Genomic DNA, 27,032 nt, shown 5'->3' with positions numbered 1-27,032 from the left:
ACCCTTCAAAATGTTGACAATGTATCACGTCACCACTTATATAAGTTACCACATTGTAACCCTTCATATCGACGTTTTATGACGTTTTCTTTAATGGTTCTAAATAATGTTTTGTACATTATCTCACAGACAAAGTTATCTCAAATATATCCCATCCATCTATTCTATTAAATTACATACTTAAGTACTAAAATATTCAGTTTACCAAAAAATGTAGGATCGCTATAACAATATACCTAGCGTAAAAGTAACAGGTAACGAGACGTAACTTATATCAGTGGTCGTAGTTACCCGAGTCTTTAGAGGATATAATCAAACGGAGACGCCTTGTCTGTAATTTTCTGTACAAAACAGTCGCCGATTTTTGCGGGGGAGGGGAACGTCAAATGTATGCGTAACGTAAAAATAGCCATGTCAGATAAACGTCAGTCCATACATTGTGTATGACCGTTGGCCGCCTATTTTCGACAGAGGGGAAAGCTTGTTAATGGCTACTCCGTTTAGTTGTATCCTCCAAGCCCGAGTCCCTTGCCCTGTGTCGTACGCAGTGTTCTAAAGTATGCCATTACAGCAACGAGTACGCGGCGGGCGGCGGGCCGGCGTCGGCCGACTCGCACGAGCACGGCAACGACGACACCAACGGGTTCGCCATCGTCATCAACGGACACTCTTTAGTCCACTGCCTGCACCCCAAGCTCGAGGAAAAGTAAGTTTATCGAATTTCAACTAATAGTATTTCACGACGACGCTTGGTTTACGACACTCGCAAGTGAGCGAGCCAAGCGCCATCAGAGCACCTGTTCGCCACGGGTACATTACGCCTGCCAGGCCTGCGGTCGTGTTTGCCGCTCCCGTATTGGCTTAAGCTTTGGATTCCTCCGAAAACGGTGCCGTCATATGACGGCCGTCATATAGCGGCAGCAAAAGACGGCCGTCTTTACGGTGGCGACATGTGGAAAGTACCACGGCGTCATAACACACCGTCATCCACCAAGGTCAAAGCGGCAAATTTGAAAAATGTAGGCGCGATGGGATAACGTCCCATAGAAAATTTGAATTTCGCGCCTTTTCCTACTGACAAGATTTGCTTGATCATCTATAATTTACTTGGAGGATGAAATATCATCAGAAGAGGAAAATAATCGTAGTACGGAATCATTTATTCAAATCTCGTGTCATTTATTCAAAATGGCGTCACCGCTATCTAATAAAACGTTCACGAAACTATCGAGAAGGTCATGACGGCCGTCATCTTACGTTACGTTGACAATCAACGTAACGTAACGCCGTCTAGGAAACCGCGCCATCTTGTTTACATAGACAACGTTCTAGTGACGTCAGTCAACGCTATATAGCGGCCGTAATATGACGGCACCGTTTTCGGAGGAATCCAAAGCTTTACACAGCCACGAAAAACGTTGTCGCCCTACCTGACACTATTTTCAATAGTCTGTAATAGACTTTAAGGCCAATGATGATGATATAGTATAACTACGTTCGCGGTTCCCGTTGATGGCGCGTTTTAGTTTGTAGTGAACCTGTTTTCGCCTGCTGCAGTCCGGGGTTCAATTTCTTAAACGATTGTAACTTGTACTACAAACGAAAGACTTCATAATATTATTAAAAAGGGACTCAATCTTGTTTTACAAGTTACAAGCACTAGAAAAAAAAAGTAGCGCGCCAGCCGCGAGCCATTTGCGACAAGATCGCGAACTGCTCGCAATTTGCATGCATTTCGTTGTATGATGAACAGCGACCGATTCACGAATGGCGCACTAGCGGCGCATGTTCCAGCGCACTAATCATGAACTAACTAAGTTTGTGTTGTCAAATCAAATTGTTTTTTATGGCACAGGTTTCTAGAGGTGGTGCTGCACTGCCGCTCGGTGATCTGCTGCCGCGTGACGCCGCTGCAGAAGGCCATGGTGGTGGAGCTGATCAAGAAGGCGCGCCGCGCCGTCACGCTCGCCATCGGCGACGGCGCCAACGACGTCTCCATGATCAAAGGTGCGTGCCTCTACCGTACACACTTTAGTTACTAGGTGGAGCGTATAACATGACTAGAGGTCACCACACATTGGCGCTCCCTACAGATTACTTCAACTACAAGATAAAAGTTGTAAAGCAACTCATGGTCACCACACACAGGGGCTTCCGTAATTTCGTATGAGAACGCAAGCGCTCATTTCAGTTGCGTGTACGTTTATCATATTCAAGTAAATTGCAATTATAAAAAAAATACTGTAGGGGTAAACGTGCGCTCTTGGTGCGTCTTAAACGGGGCTAGTTCCAATAACATAGAACATAGTGAAGACACGATATCGAATGCAAAATGAAGGCAAATGAGAAACTTTGAATAAATGTCATATACTAAGAAAAAGTGACCAAGGCCTCCAGTGCCCCAGGCTGGAATCGAACCAGCGTCCTCTGCTATCGCGGCAGGTGCAGGTTTCTGAAAATAATTTAATTTGTTCTAATACGCAAATGAGAAAATACAAAAGCAATAGGAATCGAAAAACTAAAACTACATGTATACTCCTTTATACGCAGCGCACGGCTTTAAACTGAAGACGAAGGCCTAACAATGATTAAGAGCCAACAGGAGTGGTCATTTCTCCATACAAACGTACTCGACTGTTTCCTCCGTGGGTTTTGAAGCTAGAGCAATGATTTTTTCAACACAGATTAATATTGTCAATATCTGTGTCGGACCGTTTTGCTTTTTTTGATATTTTTGTTTTTTAAGGCGCTAGAGCCCTTTAAAAATGGCCAAAATGGCCTAATTGACTATGCCGCAATGAGAGGCGCGCTATTCAAAACTTATATCAATTAGCCAAAAAAGCAAAACGGTCCGACACAGATAATGTCATAATCATTTAGATTTCCAAATTTGGTTACGATTGGTTAAGTTTTGGAGGAGGAAACAGTCGAGTACGAAACCTCGATTTTAGAGATTTATACGCAGGATTTTTCGCCTTGTCCTTATCGCACTAGTTTTAGGAGCCGCTTCCGTTAGCGAGACGGGTATATTTACCTAAAATATTTAAATCTCAGCTCCTGTTGGCTCTTAAATGTTTCAGCGGCGCACATCGGCGTGGGCATCTCCGGGCAGGAGGGCATGCAGGCCGTGCTGGCGGCGGACTACTCCATCGCGCAGTTCCGCTTCCTGCAGCGGCTGTTGCTGGTGCACGGCCGCTGGTCCTACTACCGCATGTGCAAGTTCCTGCGATACTTCTTCTACAAGAACTTCGCCTTCACCGTGTGCCACTTCTGGTTCGCGTTCTTCTGCGGGTTCAGCGCGCAGGTTAGTTCACTTAGCTGTAAATGTGTTATCGTGTAAACAACAGTATTGAGAACTATGGTTCAACGACTAAAGCATGTGTCAGCGCGAGCCATCTGCGCAAGTAACTCTTGCGCTCTGTGTTACTGCGCAAGTAGCACATGCAGGTAACTTGCACGACGGACAAACACACGCGAGTAACCAATGCGTATAAATTGAGCCCGCGCCTCAATATGCGCAAGCTACATGTAACATAAATCTTTTGTTAACCAGATAAAAAAATCACTATTAAAGCCTCATCACTTCTATAAAGTCCTAAATATTCTTCATATGAAAAAATACAAGAAGATGATGTTATACGTGTGTGTTTTTAGCTCCGAGCAAAATTGTTCGCGGAGCACTTATGAGATCACTTCGGTCTTGCAAATCGGTTAAATGCGTTTTTCTCAAAGACCGTTTGATGTAGGTACCTAAAATTTGGAACAGTTTAAGATCGGTTTCCTAGGATAGCGGTGCCGTCATATAGCGGCCGTCTCCATACTAAATAATACGGCTAAATATGGATGTCGTAGTATTTGTATGGAGACGGCCGCCATATGACGGCACCGCTATCGGAGGAAACCAAAGCTTTATTGAATTATAATATCTAAGTGTCCTATAAAGGGTTAAGCACCTTACAATACAACGTTCAGTAACGTCAGTGCTAATTTCCAGACGGTTTTCGACGAGATGTTCATCTCGGTGTACAACCTGTTCTACACGTCGCTGCCGGTGCTGGCGCTGGGCGTGTTCGAGCAGGACGTGTCGGACGCCACGTCGCTGCAGTTCCCCAAGCTCTACGCGCCCGGACACACGTCCCAGCTGTTCAACAAGACGGAGTTCATCAAGTCCACGCTGCACGGCTGCTTCACCTCGCTAGTGCTGTTCCTCATCCCCTATGGTAGGAGTCGAGAAAGGCTATTGAAACTTCAAACGACTATGTTTGTAGACTTTGGCGTCAATTGCTTTTTGGATCGTAAACTTCAATGAATACTCAGTAGATGAACTTTTCAATTATTTTTTAATCAAATTCTTCAGTACATGCAGTTTTTAGTATCTAGGCTTATTAACTACACCATTTTGACACTGATTTTGAGTTCTAAAAAGGGCGTAAGTATATGTGCGCCCGTCAACAGCGAACGTCGAAGAGTGATATGCAAATTAGATGCGGCTGCCCCTCCCGCGCGGTGCACTCCCCTCGGATGTCCGTGAGATTAGGGTTCCTTAACAATGTTTATTCTAAAAGTTGGAAATATTTGAGAGTAAGGAAGATTCACCGGGGTCCCGTTGTTTCCCATAAGTTTTAAGTCATAATGTATTGTTTGTCATATTATCATTACTCATAAAACTGAAACTGTTTACATTTCAGGATTTTCGTTAGGTTATCCTAAAGATAGGTTAGGTTTGTTTTATGGCATTCCTGAAAAGTGACGCGTTTCTGAACCAAATGGATTATGACTAACGAAAATGCGGGCAAACAATACATTATGGCTTAAAACGATTTGGGAAACAATAATAGAGACCCAGATTCACCACTTTCTCTATTAATGAACAATATTCATACTCACGTGTCGTATTGTATCACAAATTAGAATTATTTTTTTCCATTAGATGTATTTGAATAGTGGTTTTCCTCCACAGGTACTTACAAGGATGGACTGGCGCCCGACGGCAAGATCCTCTCCGACCACATGCTGTTGGGAAGCGTCGTGGCTACGATACTAATCATAGACAACACGACACAGGTAAGAAGGTTTACCCATAGCATATTATAAAGTTAACCGACTTACTTTTTCAATCTTTTGGGGTTTCCTAAAGGCCTTTCGAATACCCAATGTCAAGAGTTCGCTTATGCTTTGGTTTCCTCCGAAAGCGGTGCCGTCATATAGCGGCCGTCTCCATACAAATACTACGACATCCATATTTAGCCGTATTATTTAGTATGGAGACGGCCGCTATATGACGGCACCGCTATCCTAGGAAAACCGATCTTTAACCACGAAAGCGACTGTAATCTGTGGTCTATGTCTCGGACCCTGGAACGCCCCGAGGAATTAAAAAAACGACTATTCTTCTTCACTCCTTGTCACTCAAATTATGTTTATCACTACAATTTATGAAAATAGTTGTTAGGAAGTACGTCGATAAAGATCGGTTTTCCTAGGATAGCGGTGCCGTCATATAGCGGCCGTCTCCATACTAAATAATACGGCTAAATATGGATGTCGTAGTATTTATACAAATCCATATTTAGCCGTATTATTACCATACGGAGACGGCCGCTATATGACGGCACCGCTTTCGGAGGAAACCAAAGCTTTAGTGTACAATTATTTTTTGTTGTTTATTTATTAAATTAGTTGTTGAAAAAAAAATGTTTTTAATAATTTGGTTGGTATGTAGATCGCCCTGGACACGACGTACTGGACGGTGTGCAACCACGTGACCATCTGGGGCTCGCTGGTGTCCTACTTCGTGCTGGACTACTTCTACAACTACGCCATCGGCGGGCCGTACGTCGGCTCGCTCACGGTCGCGCTCACGCAGGCCACCTTCTGGTTCACGGCTGTGCTCACTGTAAGTACAATGTTTATTACCTACCTTAAAGTTTTTTGTTTTGGCTAATATCTTTTGTCGGGTCCTTAAGCTTTGGATTCCTCCGAAAACGGTGCCGTCATATGACGGCCGTCATATAGCGGCAGCAAAAGACGGCCGTCTTTACGGTGGCGACATGTGGAAAGTACCACGGCGTCATAACACACCGTCATCCACCAAGGTCAAAGCGGCAAATTTGAAAAATGTAGGCGCGATGGGGTAACGTCCCATAGAAAATTTGAATTTCGCGCCTTTTCCTACTGACAAGATTTGCTTGATCATCTATAATTTACTTGGAGGATGAAATATCATCAGAAGAGGAAAATAATCGTAGTACGGAATCATTTATTCAAATCTCGTGTCATTTATTCAAAATGGCGTCACCGCTATCTAATAAAACGTTCACGAAACTATCGACAAGGTCATGACGGCCGTCATCTTACGTTACGTTGACAATCAACGTAACGTAACGCCGTCTAGGAAACCGCGCCATCTTGTTTACATAGACAACGTTCTAGTGACGTCAGTCAACGCTATATAGCGGCCGTAATATGACGGCACCGTTTTCGGAGGAATCCAAAGCTTTAGCGGCCTGAGAATGCGATGCCATCTCCTTGACAGCCTAATGTTGATTTATAATCTTTGTTGTGAGTTCCATTCTAAATAAACAAATTACATGAAATAATACTAAAAAAAAATTCACGTTTAATACGATTTCCCGTTTAAGACGTTTTTTTGCTAGGTCCCTTCGGAATCGTCTTAAGCGGGTTTTACTGTATTGTGAAACTATACATACATATTCTAAAACAGTCCTGTTAAGCTTTGGTTTCCTCCGATAGCGGTGCCGTCATATAGCGGCCGTCTCCATACAAATACTACGACATCCATATTTAGCCGTATTATTTAGTATGGAGACGGCCGCTATATGACGGCACCGCTATCTTAGGAAAACCGATCTTTACATAGATATTACCGGACAATGTGCAGAAGTTGTAATATGATGTTTCTCCTTGCGGAGTCATTTTTGTGATATTAGTCAATAAGATATGAATCACGGCATGAATACCCACATTATATTTCCGCTCCTCATAGTTTTGTATTGCACATAAATTAAGGTCAGTTTCTCTATTTCTTTCGATCATGGAAGGGGTTAAAAATTAGTACTAAGTGCACCAAGATTTTAAATTTTAAATACCCACGACCTGGGAGTGCAGTTATACCGATACATAAGACACTTGGCGGCCTAGCCAAGGTGACGATTACTTGCGCTTCGCCTTCGAATAGCTTCGTGTCTCTCTATCACTCTTCTATATCAGTGTGACAGGGACAGTCGCGTTTCATTCGCTACGGAGCGTTAGCGATCGGCATGTCGTCTACGGGGCTCGGCCTAGCCGAGTAACTATCGTTTGTAGAAAACGTCATCGTAATATGGGAACGAACTCGTCACTTTTTGTCGCATCTGTCGTACGGATACATGTTTACTTGTCGATTGTCATTTTGGCAACGATCCTCGAGGCGACCGTTAACTCGTGTCGGGTTTGGTCGCAGATGATAATCCTGATGGTGCCGGTGGTGTCGTGGCGGCTGGCGTGGTCGGTGACGCGGCCCACGCTGGCGGAGCGGCTGCGCGCGCGGCAGCGCTGGCGCGAGGCGGCGCCCGCGCCGCGCACGCCCTCCGCGCGCCGAGTGCGCCGCTCCATGCGCTCCGGGTACGCCTTCGCGCACCAGGTACACACACACAAGATATAACATCTATTATATAATTTTTTTTCTACTCCCGTACTTTTATTTGTCATTTAAAAGGTTGTGCACACATCTTTAAACCCCTATCTTATAGTTGTTAAGACAAGTCTTTAGTCTATTCCCCAAAAGAGTATTTGTGCATACACACGCAGTATCTATTTGGCACTTTTACGATACTTCGTGTAATCACCACTTGAAAAATATTGTATGAAATACATTGTCGCCAACCTAATTTTAATTGTCATCTCTGACAGATGAGGGAACCATAGACATGTTTTTTTATTTCATTCATTCAAAAATATGAATGAAAAATATTTGTTAAATTTACAATTTTATTTCAAAATAAGTGCTTGGTCGTAGAAAAAGTATTGTATGCAACGTTGTTTAACTGAGTCAAAAAATACTCGTGGCGTCTTTACTTTACTCACGCCACTCGCCTTTTTTGACCTCTCTTAAACAACGGTTGCATAAAATACTATACTGCCGTCCTAAGGTAAAAGGCCGTATTTTCATATAGTGTTCTTTGAAAATACGGCCTTTTACCTTAGGAGGGCAGTATAATAAATATACTTTATGGCATAATAAAAACATTTATACATTTTTTATCCTTTACTAATGCGGAAATACGTTGTATCGTGCAGGAGGGCTTCGGGCGCCTCATCACGTCAGGCAAGATCATGCGGCGCATCCCGCACGCGGACGCGGCGCTGCACGCGCTGGCCGCGCTGCCTGGCAAGTTCAGCGCGCGGCCCGGCACGCCGCCCGCCGAGCCCGATCCCACTTCCCCCGCCTCCCCCACCTCCCCCACTTCCCCCAACTCCCCCGGCACGCCGCCCAGCCCCAGGGCGCCCAAGCAGGACCTCGACTCCGTCGACTTATGAGCGCCGCCGCCGCCGACCCGCGGGACTGTAGTTCGCTAGTGCCCGTGTGTGCGAGTAACGTCGCGGGCTGTACGTGTACGCGACCCGTGCGATCTCGGGGCCGAGGGCCCCTTTTGTACTTTAATATTTATTCGGCCCGGGGCGGCCGTGATTTCCTTAAAAAGACGAAATGTACAATATAATATCGAGAGTAAAGTTTGTAAATACTGAGAGGGTTACGAACGAACCATAATTTTTTAAATAGACGGCATAATGTCGTCGCGACTCATATTGTGATAACGTTACTAGAATTAAATTTCGTATTATATTATTACCTATATTAAATTATATTTGTTGATCGAGAGTATATATTGATAGATATTTATTATGGTACGTGCTAAGATTACTCTTTTATATCGGAAAGCGTAGTATTTCGTAATATTTGTTTACGTGTTAGACGACCTAGTTCCGTTCCGCAGCACTCCCGATCGTTCGGTATCGTTTCATTAGTTCCGGTCCCGGTGACCGGTCGCAATCCATTAGAACAATATTAGTCGTAGTGTCACGATACCTTCTATAATCTCGATGATAATTCCTCGAATCGGCTTCTTATTCTTTCTTTTTGCATTTGTTGTTTTCTACTAATTTCATTGAACTTTGTTACATCTCTTGTCTGTTAATTTCCCTTAAGAGCTTAATGTTTTCAAATGATATTTAATTGTCGTCTATGTGTCCGAAAACTTAGTAAAATGTGCATTTAAACTGAACTGTCCAATTTCGCAAGCAGTGAAAACGCCACATTCATTTAAAATTTAAGACATCAATTTGTTATTGTTGTGCCAACAACATTGTAGCCTAAGTGTAATCAATTAATAATTATTCACTGTTTGGTCGATAATGAAAAAGTACCAATTGAAGTAGGTATTTATAAGCTGTACAGTTGAAAACTAAGCTGTCGTCCTATAGTAGTAACCGATCCGTGTAAATGATTTATCCATGCCGAGAATGAAACTGTTGATCGAGTACGCTCGAGAGCGCGCCACATGCCTTAATATCATATAAATTTGGATGTTGCATTTTAACTGCATGCGAATTGAAACATGAATTTGCTTTGGAATCGATTTTTTAATAAAAAATATAATTCTTATGGACTGCGTTTTTATTTTCTCATCTACGTGCCAGACCCGTTCCTAGAATAGAAAGATATTAGGGGACAGGGGCTCACATCATGAAATCATGAACAGATGAAGAGACAGATGGCAGATGGCTAAATAAATAAATAGTAAAAGGCAGAGGCTGTGTTGTGGGTATAGTTACTTTTTGGTATAATTATTCTTTCGATTTGTAGCTGGCCCCGAATCTTTGAGTATATAGCCTAAGGAGATGTGATAACGTAAACTCTTCGAACAAATTTTTTCACCACTTTAAGCGGGGGGCGAGGTAAACACCTACAGCACACCACCAAAAGATAAGTAACTCAACAGACACAGATTTTGCTGTTGCGACAAACGCACACTACAAAAAATTTCAACACGTCAAAAATTACACGCACACAGACAGAGTTTTACATAACTATCCAGCATACATACGAACATGATAGTGATGGGTCACATCTAAAGAATGAGTTAAATCAGTTTGATGAATGAACTGAATTGTCTTATACTATTTATTGTAAAAATGAAAATTCTGTACATTGAAGATATTAGGTAGCCAATAAAATGATTGTTTGTATGTATGGCTAAACTGTGGAATGAACTGTCGCCCGCGGGTTTTCCGGGCTGATACATAGGGATATCGTCCCATAGAAAATTTGAATTTCGCGCCTTTTTTTACTGACATTATTTGCTTGATTAGCTATATTAAACAAACTGCAGTGATTGAATGAATGAATGATTCATTCAATCATTCAAATGTTGAGTCGCTTTTTTGACTTTGTCACATCCCTTAAGACCGATTCGTCCCCGTACCACTGTATTCATGTTTACATTTTTCTGTCGTTTATGTATCGCAACGGTTTTTTCTTTAAATGGAGATTGTACTTCAATATACATTTAATAGTTAGTATAAATACTTATTTATGATAGGAAACACGATCTTGTTGCGAATTTGAGCTATCAGATCGCCTTTTACACGATAATACTGCACAAGTCACAATTTTTTAAGAGAAACGTCTCGCGACAGGGAACGATGCAAAATGGCGGTGAAGCGACTTCAAGTAGTTTTATATAACGTGTTTGAACAGTTGACCAATGTACTTTGCCGGAGGGGGTCGCCCGTGTATCACATCTCCTTAGGCTATATACTCAAAGCCCCGAATGGCTAATCCTTTGTCTATTGTCAAGTAAAAGCCGCAACACATTACCGCACCGTTCAAGGTCACGCGAGAGCGAGAAATCTTTTTCGGTGCGGTGCGGTAATGTGTTACACTTTAAGAAAGGGTATGTAGGGTTTGCGTGTTTTTTGTTTTTTCCTCAAGGCCCTCCAGACTGTGCCGAAACCGCAATTCGCGCACGAGTGTGGAGGGGGCTTCATGTTATTGATCAAAATATATTTTCTAATGAAGCGTATATGGTGTCGATGGGCTGGCGTATATCGATATCGCAAAGGTTTCTGAACGTATTCTATTTGACATAAAAATAAATGACAGATGAAGATAAACTAACCTCAAAATATATGCTCAAAATGCTGGCTTCTGGATAATTTGGATTGCTCAGAAAGTCGTAATATACTTACAGGCGCCTTCATTATTAATTACATACAATTAAGTTTAAAAAAAATGAGTCAGTCTTGTCAAATTGTACCCTGGTTTGATAGCAAAGAGTGGTTTGAGGTGTATGAAAAGATTTATTCTGCGCCTTCGTTAAAAACTAAACAAGAAGCACTTGAAATATTATTAGTGTGGAAAGCTAGATGTCCCTCTCTCCCGGCTGGCATCGAGTCAACCCTTGGTCTACTGGAAGTTCACATTCAGGATTCTACGCAAGGAAATGAAAAACTGCTTCGCTTGGCATATGCCACTGCAATGATGCGGTTTGTGAATCACATGCTTGACGCAGAAATAGCCAAAGGCACTAGTTTACATCAGGCGGCCAGAGTTTCTGATGTTCCGGATTGGATCATAGATTTGAGACATGACACCGCACATAATAATGTTCTACCATCAATTGAGATACTCAGAGAAGCATCATTAATAGGCCTGGAATGGTTAAACAATAATTATTGGTCAAAACATAGAGAATATATAAAAGATTTTGTATCCGGCCATAAGGAAATAAATAGTACAGATGAAAATAAAATATCAGTTCTAATTAATTTCTGTACTACATTGAGCATATGTGCAAGCCCCAGTTGTAAAATAAAGAATGTAAGCGACATTGCTGACAACAACATGAAGGAAGCAATAATAAATGATGCAAGGGATTTATTTACTAATAGTATGGACTTTTCCAACCTCAAAACTGTATCTATTGCATCCTTAGTCAACACTCTAAATATCAATGCTAAGAGGTTGCTAAAATCTAAAAATACTCCTGCTTTAGTGAACAAAGCTTTGACTAGTGAGGACTCACTCTTCCTTTCTTCGGACCTGTTACATTATTTGTGTGAAACTGATTTTTATGTCAAAAGCAAGCTCAGTTTTCAGTATGTACAGTGTTTTGAAGTATTGCTCACATTCTTACAAACAAATGATTTGCTAATGGACTTAGTCCAAGATTTAATTAAATTTACTAATGAAGAAAATGATAGTGAAAAACGCAAGCTTGCAGCTCTGTGGGTTTCAGAAATATTACAAGCACTGAAAAAATCAGTGTTATTCAGTCATAAAATAAATGGGTGAGTAAATTCTTGCATTTTGAAATATAATCAATTTATCATGTTTAGGTGTATTCCATGGTTTCCTGTACAAGTTGGGTCATTATTGTAACAAAATAAATTGATTTTGTGTGGTCTTATATGTATGTAGGCTGGCGATCGTAAGATCAGGCATATCGTGAAATTCCTAGGCATATCGTGAAACGTGAAAATCTTTGACCCGTTCCCCGAGTTGACGGAGCGGGGCTCCTATTTCGGGGCAGTTTGCCCTTCGGGCATCTAAAGCAACCTAATGAACCTATCCTACCTATATATCGGTTTAATGTCACTATCGTCAAAACATTACACAGGAACATTACGATCTGCCTGATCTTACGATCGGCCGCCGACATGTATAAACAGTATTGCAATTCCATAATGTATACAAGAGGGTCATCACTAAAATCCACTCTATGTCTACAATTTCAAACAAAGCTACTTTCACTTTCAGATCTGATCCTGATCAAACCAGAAATAAGAAGAGTAAAGAGTTGAAACTCTTATATAAACATTGGTTCCCGAATGAGAAACAAAGTGGACTGTTGTTGGACCTCCACAAAGGTGTCCCCAGTGAATGGATGGATATAAAATTCATTCAACCCATCATATCAGCATACAACCCATATCTGATTTACTTTATAAAACCCCTACTTGATTTGGTGGAGCCAGGTGTTCCCAAAATAAATATTGACAAAATTTGTAATTTAGCTAAAATCATCTCAACACCAGAGTCTGGTCCTGCACATTCAACTAAAGTATACACCATTGAAGACTTGCAGTCAGGTCAAACTAGCAGAGTAGTGGCTCAGGATCCAGACTCTGACTGCATGGAAATATGTGAGGAAGAAATATTGGATAATACCACAGTTTGTGAAGAAGAGTTTCAAACAGGTATTTGGCAAAGAGCTTCCTCAAATTACAATTGGTCCCTATGTCCTGTTGGAATTTTGCCTTGGCAAATACGTGTTAATCAATAGGATCCTCTAATTTTGGATACTGAATAAAACATTTGATTCCACAGCAATTTTTATTTTTTCATAGTTTGTATACAGTATAACATTTTGGTTACATTCATTATATTGACACATTATAGGATCCCTAATAATAAATTGAACAATATACATGCTTTTCGTATATTACAAGATTAACAATTACATAGGATGTTCACAGTCAAATAGCATACATAAATATGATCTAACCAAACTTGAACGGCATAGTATTGGTCCTTAGCACACTAATCATACTAAACGAACGTCTCTAGATCATATTTATAATTGGTAAAATATCAAAGTAATATCATGTCATATATTTGTTTAAATATATGTAATGATATTTGCCGAAAGCGATAGACACGATAGAATGGCCAAAGCGTGTTTTAAATTTACATTAGACATGATAAGTTCGTAGTAGACATTCACAGACCATACGTAACACTACAGCAACAGGATCAACGACGTAACGCCTCCGAACATGCCTTTTCAATACATTCGTTAATGACTATATTCTGATATAATTTTGTAATATTTTTATATTTTAGGTACCTGAAGGGCATATACATATTGAAACAATAAAATTGGTAGGCACTTTTAGAAACTAAATTGTTTACGTAATAAAGAGTTTTAGCAGTTTCTTAGATAAAATGTGGTACTTTGCTAAAATTGTTTTAAAACTAATAAAAATATTTACATAATTAAAAAATGCTAAAAGAAACTTAATTTACACACACTTCTAAAGTGTCCATAGGTTTTAATCGTACAGTTATAATTCTATACAAAACGCATAACTTATGTTAAAAAGACCTATGAGTAGATTATGTTCCCATTGCTCAAGGTAGTTTGAAAATTGGGGAAAACCTACAAAATATCTAGAAATCAAACTTAATATCCATTTAACAGGGTAGCGATAAAATAGAATTTTACTGAGAGTATCGACACCACAGCGAGCACCAACAACAAAAATGATTGCAATTCTCACATAATAATAAAAGGCACAGAAAATACACGCAATTTCGACGGCGTCGCCCTGGCAACGTAGGACGGACCCCAATGCTTTGCACTTAATTTTTAACACAAGTGTCTGAAGAATTATTTTCTACTAATTTATAAAAAAAAAATCATTGCCCTTTTGAGATTCTAAACGGATATTATGGCATAATATACGTTGTATTACAGATGCAAATTAAACTTAATAGAAAGCGCCATCTTGTATATAATTGAGCGACATACCTCGTCTTGGTCAAAGGTACAACATGAATATATAAATATATAGTTAAATGATAAATTTCTCAGATATTCGTTGTATAATAGTTGACTAAGTAATAATAGAAAGCAGGTAAAATATTTGTGACTTAATAATAAATTCAATAGCTTATTAATAGACAGTCTTTAGATAATGAAGTGAAATTAAAAGTATAAAGCGAAGTAGGTACATTTACTAGTTATTGTAATCTGTTTGTAAGTATATGGCAACCTGACTTCGTATGTCATGGCGGAAATACAGAACTAAAATGGTTAATATAAGCATGATCATGTTAAAAATGGAAACGGCACAGTTAAAACAAGTTTTAGAGTAAAAAAATATAATGACTGTAGTATTTGATAAAAATAGTTATTTCTTATAACGATTACTGAATTTAAATCACAATCGAAACACTATCGCCTAAATAAAGAAAAATCTCAATTGAACATTTCCCAACATACTCGCATCGAACTATAACTCAATATTGCTAATCGGTAAAGGTTTACATATGTACAGCCAGAAAATATATCTTAAAATATAAGCAAAGATAAAGTTTGTATGAAAAATACTTTTCATAATTATCATTTGGACGCGCGGGACGACGTGCGCGCCGCCCCGAGTAAGCTCTTTCTACGTCAGCCGCAGCGACACGGGGGCAGTCGACAACGCGAGTGAACTCAGCGTTTTAACAAATAGTTTTTAATTTGTATTTGTTGTTTTAGTGCGTTTCGTCTTCAAATATGATAACAATTTTGAAGAACAAAAAACTCCCAATGCACGTATAAAGTCCTGTAAGAGTTTTATACTAAAAAAAATAAAGAATCACTCGAGAACGTTCACCGCAGAGCTCAGCTCGCTGCCGGCCGGAGACAAACTATTAATTCGTTTCCTTCCACTTAGTTATGTGGATACATTTCGCCTCAAATCTCTAATATGTGAAATTTGGAATGTTCGCGTGTGGTCAATGCACAACGGAATGTCAAAGTCTTACCATACACTTTTAAATTATTGTATGAGATCACTGTAACTATTTAAGTACTCGTCTAGATTGCCTTCGGCCTTGACTGCTCGTGGCTCGACTACTGGCAAGAATATAGTAACTTCAATAACGAGAGAAACATCAACATCTTGTAGGAATAACAGAACCGAACATGAAGACATTCTCATGTCAATATACTAACAAACCGAGGAACTGAACATGGCGCGTCCGTTCGGGACCTGAACGCCCTTTGAACATTAACGTAATAAAGACACAATGATCACATTTCACCGTACTAGTAAACATCAACACTAATGACTAACACATCCCCTTACCATAGCGTAAGGTACCACGGCAAGAATATCGATGCAACTGGTCGGATGAGTTTTGTACACAACCTCCTAATAGGCTTCATTTCAAATAGTACACTTTTGGGCGTCAACCCCTACGATACAACTAAAGATTGCTTTTCGCACCATATAACCCCTAAAAACAAGTTAAATGACGAGTAGCTTGAAAACTCAAGTTTTCAAAATAGTTTTATAGCTCCATCGACTGATCCTTTTTAGGGTTATTCTTATAGACCTTGACATAAAATTTGAACAGTCGTGTACCATAAAATTGGGTGACTATGACAATTATTATTAGGCCAAAATTATTTTACTTGCAGCACCAGTGTAAATAAATATTTATCAATATTCTTCTGCCCATTAAAATTGATCCAGTGGATTACTTAATAATTTTCTAAATAAGATATAATTTGTCTCTATCAAAGCATTCCGGTATTTTGTAAAGTCACCCCATTTTATGAAATAACAACCAACAGTAAGAACAGTTTTGTCATTGCAATGTAACGACATTAAAGTCGTCGGACATTAAGGGCCACTTGCACCATTCACTAACCCGGGGTTAACCGGTAAAACCTGGCGTTATCACGGTTACCAGTACAATTTGACACCGGGTTAACGGTTTAACCGCTTAACCCCGGTGGATGGTGCAAGTAGGCCTAAGTACATTCCGAATACAATAGCGAGGTCAGCGTCCTGCCTGCTCTAAATAAAGTTTTTTAAATATTTACCTAAATGTAACCTGACAGCCCCCGCCCCTCGCTGTAGCGGCAGGTTTATTTGTCATAATAGCGCCTTGCGCGGGCAAGAGGCGGTTTTACGACGCTCATGTGCACTCAGCTGGAAGTCGTATAGTCTCATGTGTATCACGCGGTGCGTCCGGCCGGGGTCCGGCGCGCCGGGCCGCTACACCATGATGGGGTCGTCTGATGACAGCTGGCGCTGCAGCAGCCGCTGCGACCGCGCCGACAGCCCGCTCAGGTCGTCCGTGCTGCCGAACTCGCCGTCTTGCTCCGTGGCCGACAGCAGGTCGTCGTCCGACGTCGCCCTGCATACCAAATACGTCACCGTGCGTTCAACAAACAATAATACATATATGTACTTGAGATTATCTAAAATGTCCGAATTGCATCAAAGTATAACGTGCAAAAAGCGACTTTGCCGACCTTAATAGAAGATTCAAAACCCAATAACCATTTAATAACAGAATCGGACATTTTAAATAATTTCTACGGCGGCGATCAGCGATTATAATTAAAAACGATGTAAACTATTGACTGAGAAAGTTTGACTAAAATATACAATTATTTAATTAATGGTAATCATAATTCCATATACTTAGGTAAAAGTACTAGCGAATCTGTACATATACGATCAATCGGAAAAAGCCTCAGATACCGTGAATGCCTCGCCGGGTAAAATTCAATTGGGATATTACATGAGACAGTTTGTTAGTTCGTCGATATATTCGGTCGCCGTCTTCTGACCGACTGTCTAGTCTACTCGGAGGAACCTTATTCTTCGATATATTTGGTCGATGTCCTCTGATCGACCAGACACTCGGAATCTTCATCGATATATTTGGTCTCTGTCCTCTGATCGACTAGACACTCGGAATCTTCATCGATATATTTGGTCTCTGTCCTCTGATCGACTAGACACTCGGAATCTTCGTCGATATATTTGGTCGGCGACTTCTGAACGACTAGACACTCGGAGGAATCCTGCGAGGACAATCTTCGGTAACAGCAGACAGGGATCGACGTGGCGCCGAGCACGTGAGAGGGCTCGGGATCGCATTCCCAAATAGTCCTGAAATTAGTCGTATTTAGGAAAGGTGTCGCCTTATAACACTGTAAGGCTTACAGTTACAATGTAAGCCAATCTTGTAACTATGGAAGATAAACGTGTATTTTATTTCACCTATTGAGATTAGAAAATTAAACTTAATTTTTCTGCTACTTGACTGGGAAAGTATGATAAAATTATATTCATAAAACTTTACGAGCCTGAGTTAGTTAATTACATTTTATCCCTTTTTTACAAATATATAAGTCAAAATTACAGATAAGACAAACGATTCACAGCTGATTCGTGCTTGTAATGCGTTTATGAATTACGCCATTAAGCTTTGGATTCCTCCGAAAGCGGTGCCGTCGTATAGCGGCCGTCTCCATACTAAATAATACGGCTAAATATGGATATCGTAGTATTTGTATGGAGACGGCACCGCTTTCGGAGGAAACCAAAGCTTTAGACTTTGCCAGTTTTTTTTGTAATCAAATCATTCTTTGCACAATAGGCTACATTCCTACTAGTCAAATCAGCTTCTTTTTTAGAACTGTCAAAACGATTTGCTAATATGGAATTTATATGAAAACGAATGTAGCGACGTCACGGTAAACTCACCTACTTTTTATATTTCAATCCGATTTATAAATAAAAATAGCTGTTGTCTATGTTTTTCTAATAATTATCTGGTGCTTTATTTCGTGCACGGTTTGAAATAATTTATTTTAAGTACAGGAAACATCCCTATTGCAACATTTAGTAGGTAATTTTAGGAAAGTAAATGCTGATTAATTTCTGAGGCATAATTTCTGGAGAAATTTAGCTTGGGTTGAAACTTTTTCAAGTAGGCATCATTTAAACTTTAAAGCCTATACAAGGCTTAATTTTCTTTTAAATATAAGACGAGGTTTTAGTACGATTTAAAAGCTTATAAGGCGGGCGCGGGCAGCAGCGTATAGCTAGTCGGAGCTGTCATGCAAGATAACGGCGACACGAAGCGACACGGGTTTAGAGGCGACACCTACAGTTTATGAGGCATCCGCAGATCAATCGCATATTATACATAAACACTAGTACGATAAACGTATAAAATATGTATGTGACGTTCAACCTGTAAAAGCAAAAATATTTATATTATTTGTGGTTATTTACAAAGCTAGAAATAGCCAGCGGCCATCAATTAATATGCCAACACTTATCCACTCCGTTTCTTTTAAATATGTGTTTTCATATTGACGGCCAAAATAACTATTTCTATTATAAACTCTTTGAACGCCATGAATGAATAAGCGAGAGCTAGAAACAAAATTAGCTCAATGTTTAATCAAATCCTGATCTAGCGAATGCGCCGCTAATAGCGTGCCAATCGCGACCCATTTTCGAAAGGATCGCTAACTTTTCTTTCGTACATTCAAGGTATTAAATATAGACACGGGAAAAGCTCCAAAAATACGTTTACACGACCTTATTACTCTTACATTAAGGTGTACATATTTTGGACACTTTAATACCTTGACTGAAGTGCAGCGCGCGAACGATTCGCGACTGGCGTACGAGCTGTTTATTCGCCAGGGGCCCGTTTCTCAAAAGCTTGTAACTTGCATAGAAGGTAGCATTCTATAGAAGTACGCGTGCCTCCGTGAGGGACAAAACATACGCAATGCGACGCTATGATTGGTCGAATTGTCGAATTTATTTGTTGCCCACCATAATCTATACTAATTTATGGTGGGGAATAAAAAAAATGTGAGACTGTGACAAGGGCAAACAATAATAGGGCGTTTTTTTTTAAGTTGTCCCCTACACTTTTTTTTCAAATTTGGGATTTTTTATGTTATTTCTACTCAGAATCACGAGCTCTTTCTATCCTAATAGAAGAAAAAAAGTGTCCCAAAATTTCCATAAATTTTTCGGTCTTTCCATTCCGCGACCGCCATACAAAGTCTATGAAAAATGGTGAGGGAATGGAAATAAAAACCTTGGGACACTTTTTTCTCCTATTAGGATAGAAAGAGCTCGTGATTCTGAGTAGAAATAACATAAAAAATCCCAAATTTGAAAAAAAAAGTGTAGGGGACAACTTTAAAAAAAAAAAAACGCCCAATAGCGCTTTCGCTGCTATTCCTACTGAAAGATACATAAGACTACCCCGTTCTGTCAGTTATCCCCACCACTCATGCCCAATCCAGTTTAATACTAGATTCATGGTAACTTGTAATACAAGTGGAAGTCCCTTTCTAACAAAAGCTATCAAAAAGTGACATCCGCTCGTATAACCAGTTACAAGGTACCGAGAAACGGGCCCCTGATCTACATACATTGTTACGGATCACCTTATTAGTGGCGTTCAAAAGGCAAACTAGGCGTACAAAAGCAGCCTCACCTGATAAGCGTGGGCAGGTTGGAGGTGAGTATGGCCTTCTCCTTCTGTATCTCGCAGATGTGCCCGACGAGCAGGCGCTCCTCGCGGCGCTCGTCGGGCTGCGCGCTCCGCAGCGACGACAGCCGGTCCGTGGCCGTGTGGCACGCCGTGTCCAGCGTCGCGATGTCTTGCAGCATGCCGCGGACCTGACAATGTTCAATCGGTTGCCGTCAATCCGGAAGACTAAGGCCCACTTGCATCATTCCACTAACCCGGAGTTAACCGGTTAAATCTGGCGTTACTATGGTTACCAGTACAATTTGACACTAGGTTAATGGTTTAACCGCTTAACCCCGGGTTAGAGGGATGGTGCAAGTGGGCCTAAGAGTACTTCAGTGGCAAGTGAACAGCGTCCAAGTAATCTGAGCAGCATGCACTTGTAAACGTTTACATTTGATTGGTTTGACATGAACGCCGCAATTTCCTAAAATTAAGAAGCCAGAAAAATCTCTAGACAAACTTTTCCTAATCAATGGCGAAGCAATCATCTTGGGAGGTCACAACGTTTTATAACAAATTTTACTGCAATTCTCTACACCTAACTGATTCCAACAAGGGCCCTAGGGGCCACCATTTCTATATTATAATAATAAGGCATTGTTTATCTTTTAAGCATTAGTATTTAAACAAATTTAATATTTTTATCCAGAAAATTACTAAGTAATTAAAATTTCAAAATTAAACTAATTACTATAACGTTTTTAACCCGTATAGCAGTGGTTCCTAACCTGGGGGTAATTACCCTCGTGGGGGTAAAACTGGTATTTTACGGGGGTAATAGCTAACCTAATATAACAACACAACAAACGTACACGTTTATTTATTTTTTACCATTGGGAGGAGGGGTAAAATCAGGTTCCCTAGTTAGTCATAGGGGTGACCGGACTGAAAAGGTTAGGAACCACTGCCGTATAGGAAGAACAGATAATTTTTTGAGTTGTTCGCGCCCACTCTTACAGGAAATTTAATTAGGTCGGACGTGACGTATTAGTAGGCGCGTTTAGTTGCCTGTACGTGTCCAGTGGAGTAGGGATGGGCGAAATGTGTCAGTAAAAAGAAAAGAGTGATATATATCTTTCTGTCACTGGGATATGTATCACTCTTTTATATCTTTATATCCGCAGTTGTCCCGCTCGCAACTGTATCGGCACTTGCTGACTACGCGGCATCTTATCAGTGAGAGAGAGAGAGAGAGTAGTAGTAGTAGTAGCGAGCGAGAAAGACTATACTTACTGTATCTACTTCTCGCGGAATATATAGCGCATGACGCGTCCGAACTCGCCCGAACGACCGCTGTCGCTCGTTCGTGTTACTTCGGTCAACGCGCGACCGAGACATCGCTTATCGCTTTAGTAAATTGTTGCTGAGGGAGTGAGAGCTGTACGGATATACTGATACATTCGGATTCGTAAAGACAAGAAGAGTGATTCATGAAAAGAGAAAGATATATATCTTTTTTATCTATCACTCCTGAGTTACCCATCTCTACAGTGGAGTGTACTCACGGTGCGGATCTTGTCGGACAGGATGGCCTCGAGGCAGGCGGTCTGGCGCGCGATGTCGTGCAGCGAGTCCTGCGCGGGCTGCACCTTGTGCGTGCGCAGGATGCACGGCGCGAACACGATCGCCAGCGCGTTCGGGCCCATCCTACATACATACATATTTGGGTAAATGTAAGGCCTGAGTGGACGCTCCAGTTGAGCGTGCAGTGGGGCGGGGCGTGCGGCGTGCATGTTAAACAAATGCAAACGTATAGGAGCGGCCTTAGTGCACGCTGCTCACATCACTTGTGAGCCCGACACCACGCTGCACGCCCCGCCGAACGCTCCGCTCCGAGCGTCCACTCAGGCCTTACACTAAGAGTATGGCCTGAGTGGCAAGCATGTAGTGGAGCGACCGGCGGGCAGCGGCAAGTTGCTCCGTGCAGCGTGCATTCGGCCCGCCCGTATAACGCCGCACGCCAAGCTTGAGCGACCCAGAGGGGTTACCGTGAAAATCGTTTTTCGCAAATTGCGGGGATCTTTCTCTTTTACTCCAATGAAGGCGTAATTAGAGTGACAGAGAAAAATGCCCGAAATATGCGAACTTCGATTTTCGCGGTATAGCCTCAGATAATGCGATAATGTGTCATACCGTCGCTAATGCACACACAAGACGTGCCAGAATGGCGTTTCTCGCTCATCACACGGCGCATCATAATCGAATACCCGCTTAAGGTTGACAACTGATTTGAATCAATGTCTATTTTTCCTAAAATTGTTTTTCTCGACATTAGGCCTCCCCTTCCTTCACAAATGTTTATCTATTTTTATTAGGAAATAACTATTGAATACCTGTTATTTTCTTCCCCTAAAGCTACCCTCGCCAAGTGGAATATTAGCCTCTCCACCAGGTCGAAATTAGGCTTGGGTAGCTTTCTTAGAATCGTAAATATACTGGATACTCGTTCCTGTAAATAAAATCATTATTGTAAAAATACAACACAGCAGATTATATAAAGAGAGATACTTCAATAAGAGTTGGAAGTAAACACTCTTTTGGACATTTGTTATTTTTAAGTCATGTTTGATAATTCCACCTTATTGAGCCAGACATGTACGGCGAATCATAGAGTTTGATAAGAGGGATGAATCAAAATATAGAAAGACGGTAAATAAAAAAGTCGCGCCAACAAATTTCAATTCCGCCATTTAAAGCTTTGGTTTCCTTCCGGCACCGCTTTCGGAGGAAACCAAAGCTTTATGCTCTGGTTTCCTAGGATAGCGGTGCCGTCATATAGCGGCCGTCTCGATACAAATACTACGACATCCATATTTAGCCGTATTATTTACTATGGAGACGGTCCCTATATGATGGCATCGCTATCCTAGGAAAACCGATCTTTATTGAGCAGGAAAAATTGTTGTCATATAGCTTTAAAACATAGCTTGTAAAACGACTTGCCGGCTCGACCCTTTTCTCTGTCTGTCGGTGAAACAGAGGGCTAGCCTTGTGTAGTGACATACCGCGGGGTCGGAGATGTCGGCCGCGATGATGAAGTCGTCGTAGAGGTCGAAGGTGAGCAGCGGCTCGGGCAGGTCGCGGAAGAAGCCCTTGAGCACGGAGGCGCGCACGTGCACCGCGTACAGCTCCAGCCGCTCCACGCCCTCCTCGGGCCGCTCGTCCAGCAGCCGCCGCAGCTCGCGCACCTGCGGGTCACCACAGAGTAAACTAGTGGCTCTGTGAGCTGTAGACCTCGCGAGCAGAGCTTATTGGGACCGTGCACGATGACAGCGCCACACAGCGGTTTGATCAATCAACAATACAAAGATTTTAATATATTTAAAAAAAAAAATACGAAGTTTAAGTGAAAAAAAAAATACAAAAAGCTATATGTCTTACTGGGGATCAAAAGTCTGGGTTTGGTTCTGTGTGCAAACAAAAAAAGCGAACGTTTACAAAATGCGCCATGATAGTTCTTAGCTAAGCTGACGAAATTCGGCTACTCATTCTCGAGTACAAACTAAATATCTAAATACCGCCTAAACCAGCAATACAATTTTTCTGCATTTTTTGCCATTTACTATGTAAATATGTCTCAAAAAGAAAAAACTCTTATGATACCGATACGACTATTTGTTTAGGCGGGAGCTATCACGACTCCGCCATTTTGAAAAATTTCCAAAAACCGGATCGACAAAAAAAATTTATTTAGTCATAGAATTCGGTCACAAAATTTCACGAAAATCGGTTAACAATTGCGACCTGTAGAGGAGAACATCCGAACATACAAAAGCAAAATGCCCGAGTCAAAACGTAGACCTTCGCTACGCTTCGGTCAATAATACTACTAGGTACAGAATGTTCACTCTCTAACAAATCGCGTCTGTTACGACAGATATGACCGCTAGGTGGCAAGCGCAAGCGCGAGCAGCCGTCCGTTCCGTAGCAGTGCGCGGCAACTTCTATGGCTAGACACCAAAATTGGTGTGGGCCGCATGTACTTGTAGCGACGCGACGAAATCGCGGAGTGAGCCACACCTGGTATCACACACCTCCTTATTACCTACTGGCTGTTTTGTTTTGTTTCATTGAGTAGTAGTATCGATGATATTTAATAGCATCCCCGAAACGAAATTTTAAACCGAGAGACCAGCGAAGTGGATCTAGGTTAATAACGGCAGACGTTGACGATAAATTGATATCCAAGGCAAGTGTCTGACTGGCGACGGTCCAAGTAGCGGTTTTGCCCAACTAGTTAATGCCACTCAAGTCACGAGTGAAAAAGAGTAAAGTAGCCAAAATGACATCGACTGACAGACAAAAAAAATACTTTTTGCACATTTACTTTTCCTGTTGAGATCTTAACAAATACCCTAAATTAAATACCTTATGTCAATAAATGTTGAGACGAATTGGGTAACTTACAGTGCTAATAATACCCAATTATTAGCACTTTTACCCAAATTGTGGTCACATTCAACGATTAAATGAGCGTGTACCTTGGAACTGAGGCCGCTTTTCCTGTAGAGCCCCTCGGTGTAGAGGCCGGTCATCTCGATGGTGGTGATGAGGCGGTCCACCACTATCGGGATGTTGCTGTCGCCCGTCGGTAATTCGCTTAGAGGGACACCGAACACCTACAAACAAATTATTATTAGCATTTTTTAAATATCTTCTAATCGTAGGTTTTAACTGATTGGCGCAAAAGCGTGTAATATTACTTGTAAATAAGTTCTGATGCGCGCCTAGTTGGGGCCCATTCCTCGAACGGTATTAGTCTAATATTATTAGTGTGTTGCCATGGTAACCCATACAATTTGACAGTTCGTGGGCTAATAATATTAGTCTAATACCGTTCGAGAAATGGGCCCCTGGTGTTGCTTAGTTTGGGAACAGCTGGTTCTGTACAAATAGCATAATTTACAGCTACTCGCTCAACTTATATAGCAAGTACGCGTTTCACTTAATCCGCTCGTTACATGGCGACCCTGCCCAGTATATATGAATATTTTTCAATGACCTTTCCCCGCTTGCAGACGCCGAGCTGCTCTCGACCGCCGGCGTCCACGGCGCCCACGATGGCGGCCGACGCCGCGCCCGCCTCCTTGCGGCACTGCAACACCTGCGACACAAACACTACTCTAAACACCAATGCTGATCAAAGGGGGTTGATGATGCGCGTTCGCGAATCGTGCTCGTGGGTTTACTTATTATCACATGAATATACATACAATGAACTCTAAATAAAGTATAATATTATAAAACTAAAACGAAATATAGAAATGAAGTTCACTGTTAGCAAACTAGGACGAAACAAGATTATTATTAGAAAATGCCCAAAGGATCATGGGCAACTTTGTATGGAGCCTGGACCCAGAAATGAGAGTAAGGTCATTAGATAGGTATTTCTATGTACTTCATTTTGTTCTATGGGCACCAAGCGGAATTCCATTGCAGAACTGAGATATTGGTATTTTAGCCAAAATGTCGTCACCCTTATTACCTAGGCAATAGAGTCCAAGTAAGTAAATGATTTGCTGCAGGGTAGATGTTCGCGCACCGCCGGGCGAGCACACCGAATGATTTGCCGTGCTCGCCGGGCGGTGGACTCTAGCCACAAGTTATAAAAACACGTTTAAAATAAACAAATAAAAGGTAACTTTGATAGTTACTTGCTAGGAAGTAAACTAGCCTATTGTGTTGCTTTTTATTACAAAGAAAACGGGTAATGTATGGACACGACTGGATCTCAAAAAGGAAGATCAAAAAAAGTGTTATTTTCAAGAATGGATGCCGTCTATGTTGTTATTGTAGGAACCGATCGTGCTTTTCATTGCTTGAGAATATTAAATAAAAATGTAAGGGATGTTTACCTTCATGTAGCACTTCTTGTGCGACGCCAGCCTACACGTCTGGCAGATCAGCGACCGTTCAATGGGCCACATGAAGAACGTCTTGCAGATCTCGCACTCCGTGGGAATGTTTATCATTGAGAGAATAAACGTATGCCCTTTGTACTGTATTGGATCGTCCACCTAAAAAAACACGTTTTAGTACATAAGTAAAATCGCCGAAAGCTGAGGTAAAGCTTTGGTTTCCTTCGAAAGCGGTGCCGTCTCCATACAAATACTACGACATCCATATTTAGCCGTATTATTTAGTATGGAGAAGGCCGCTATATGACGGCCCCGCTATCCTAGGAAAACCGATCTTAAGTCGTAAAATCCGTCGTAACTCGTTGCCGTAGTTAACTTCTCTTCGATGTCACGATGTTTATTGGAATGTATTTTAACCTTTTCAACGCTTTTCGTCCCATGCTAAAATGTGGCTTATACGCCAAATGGTTGCAATATGAGGAGCGAAAATAAACCTTATCTGTCAGCAGGAAAATTGCTTTGACAGCGTCCGTCATAGCCTTTTTAGTGGCTGTTGGCGTCATGGGCACGACAGCACTCGACCACTTTAGTGGCTCTTGGCGTTGAAAAGGTTAACAAACCGCGCTGCTATTTCTATACACTTGTAGGAGGTTGTCTGAACTTTTCGCTAAGTGTACTCACTTTTCTCTTCTTATCCTTTTTCCGCTTCGTCCTGCCCTTGTCTACGTCGTGCTGGCTCATGAACTCGTCCATGAACCCTCGGAAGGCGTTGACGCCCATGGTGATGGACAGCGTGGAGCCCTCGCGCGCGCACACCGTCTCCATCACGTGCAGGAAGTTCCCGATCAGGTCCTTGTACTTGAGCGCGGAGCCGCGCGTCTCCACCACGCTGTACGTCGCCACCAGGTTGTCTTTGAACTCGCGCAGCGCGTGCTTGAATACCCTGTCCACCTGCGGATGTCACGTTTTAGCATTAGGATTGAGTGAGTTATTGTTGTATTTGTACTTTTGTGTAATTAAAACACCAT

At 41.5% G+C, this 27,032-nt stretch overlaps 3 protein-coding genes across 3 annotated transcripts in view; 2 read left to right on the top strand and 1 right to left on the bottom strand.

Annotated features, from left to right (window-relative positions):
• Positions 1-8,597, top strand: part of LOC134656450 (phospholipid-transporting ATPase ID) — a 49,484-nt gene extending 40,887 nt beyond the window's left edge. Inside the window, 8 exon segments of the mRNA XM_063511983.1 lie at positions 572-706; positions 1,856-2,007; positions 3,081-3,304; positions 3,995-4,220; positions 4,961-5,064; positions 5,723-5,896; positions 7,463-7,642; positions 8,299-8,597. Of these exon segments, the coding sequence (XP_063368053.1) occupies positions 572-706; positions 1,856-2,007; positions 3,081-3,304; positions 3,995-4,220; positions 4,961-5,064; positions 5,723-5,896; positions 7,463-7,642; positions 8,299-8,538 (1,435 nt within the window). The 3' untranslated portion in view covers positions 8,539-8,597.
• A 2,672-nt stretch (positions 8,598-11,269) lies between these two features.
• LOC134656418 (uncharacterized) lies at positions 11,270-13,393 on the top strand. The gene is made up of 2 exons (XM_063511942.1): positions 11,270-12,351; positions 12,821-13,393. Exons 1-2 carry the CDS (start codon positions 11,294-11,296, stop codon positions 13,344-13,346), a joined length of 1,584 nt encoding a protein of 527 aa, XP_063368012.1. The 5' UTR covers positions 11,270-11,293; the 3' UTR covers positions 13,347-13,393.
• A 3,426-nt stretch (positions 13,394-16,819) lies between these two features.
• LOC134656606 (unconventional myosin-IXa-like) overlaps positions 16,820-27,032 on the bottom strand; it is a 44,053-nt gene continuing 33,840 nt past the window's right edge. Inside the window, exons 28-36 of the mRNA XM_063512162.1 lie at positions 26,686-26,955; positions 26,002-26,163; positions 25,149-25,250; positions 24,628-24,765; positions 23,152-23,334; positions 22,480-22,595; positions 21,652-21,793; positions 20,108-20,292; positions 16,820-16,981 (exon numbers count right to left, since the gene is read on the bottom strand). Coding sequence (XP_063368232.1) covers positions 16,840-16,981; positions 20,108-20,292; positions 21,652-21,793; positions 22,480-22,595; positions 23,152-23,334; positions 24,628-24,765; positions 25,149-25,250; positions 26,002-26,163; positions 26,686-26,955 — 1,440 coding nt within the window. The 3' untranslated portion in view covers positions 16,820-16,839. The remainder of the gene's footprint in view (positions 16,982-20,107; positions 20,293-21,651; positions 21,794-22,479; positions 22,596-23,151; positions 23,335-24,627; positions 24,766-25,148; positions 25,251-26,001; positions 26,164-26,685; positions 26,956-27,032) is intronic.

The sequence above is a fragment of the Cydia amplana genome, chromosome 18 (genome assembly GCF_948474715.1).
Source record: "Cydia amplana chromosome 18, ilCydAmpl1.1, whole genome shotgun sequence".
NCBI classification, from domain to species: domain Eukaryota; kingdom Metazoa; phylum Arthropoda; class Insecta; order Lepidoptera; family Tortricidae; genus Cydia; species Cydia amplana.
Note: the sequence above shows the minus strand (reverse complement) of the source record. Positions and strands in the feature narration are given on the sequence as shown.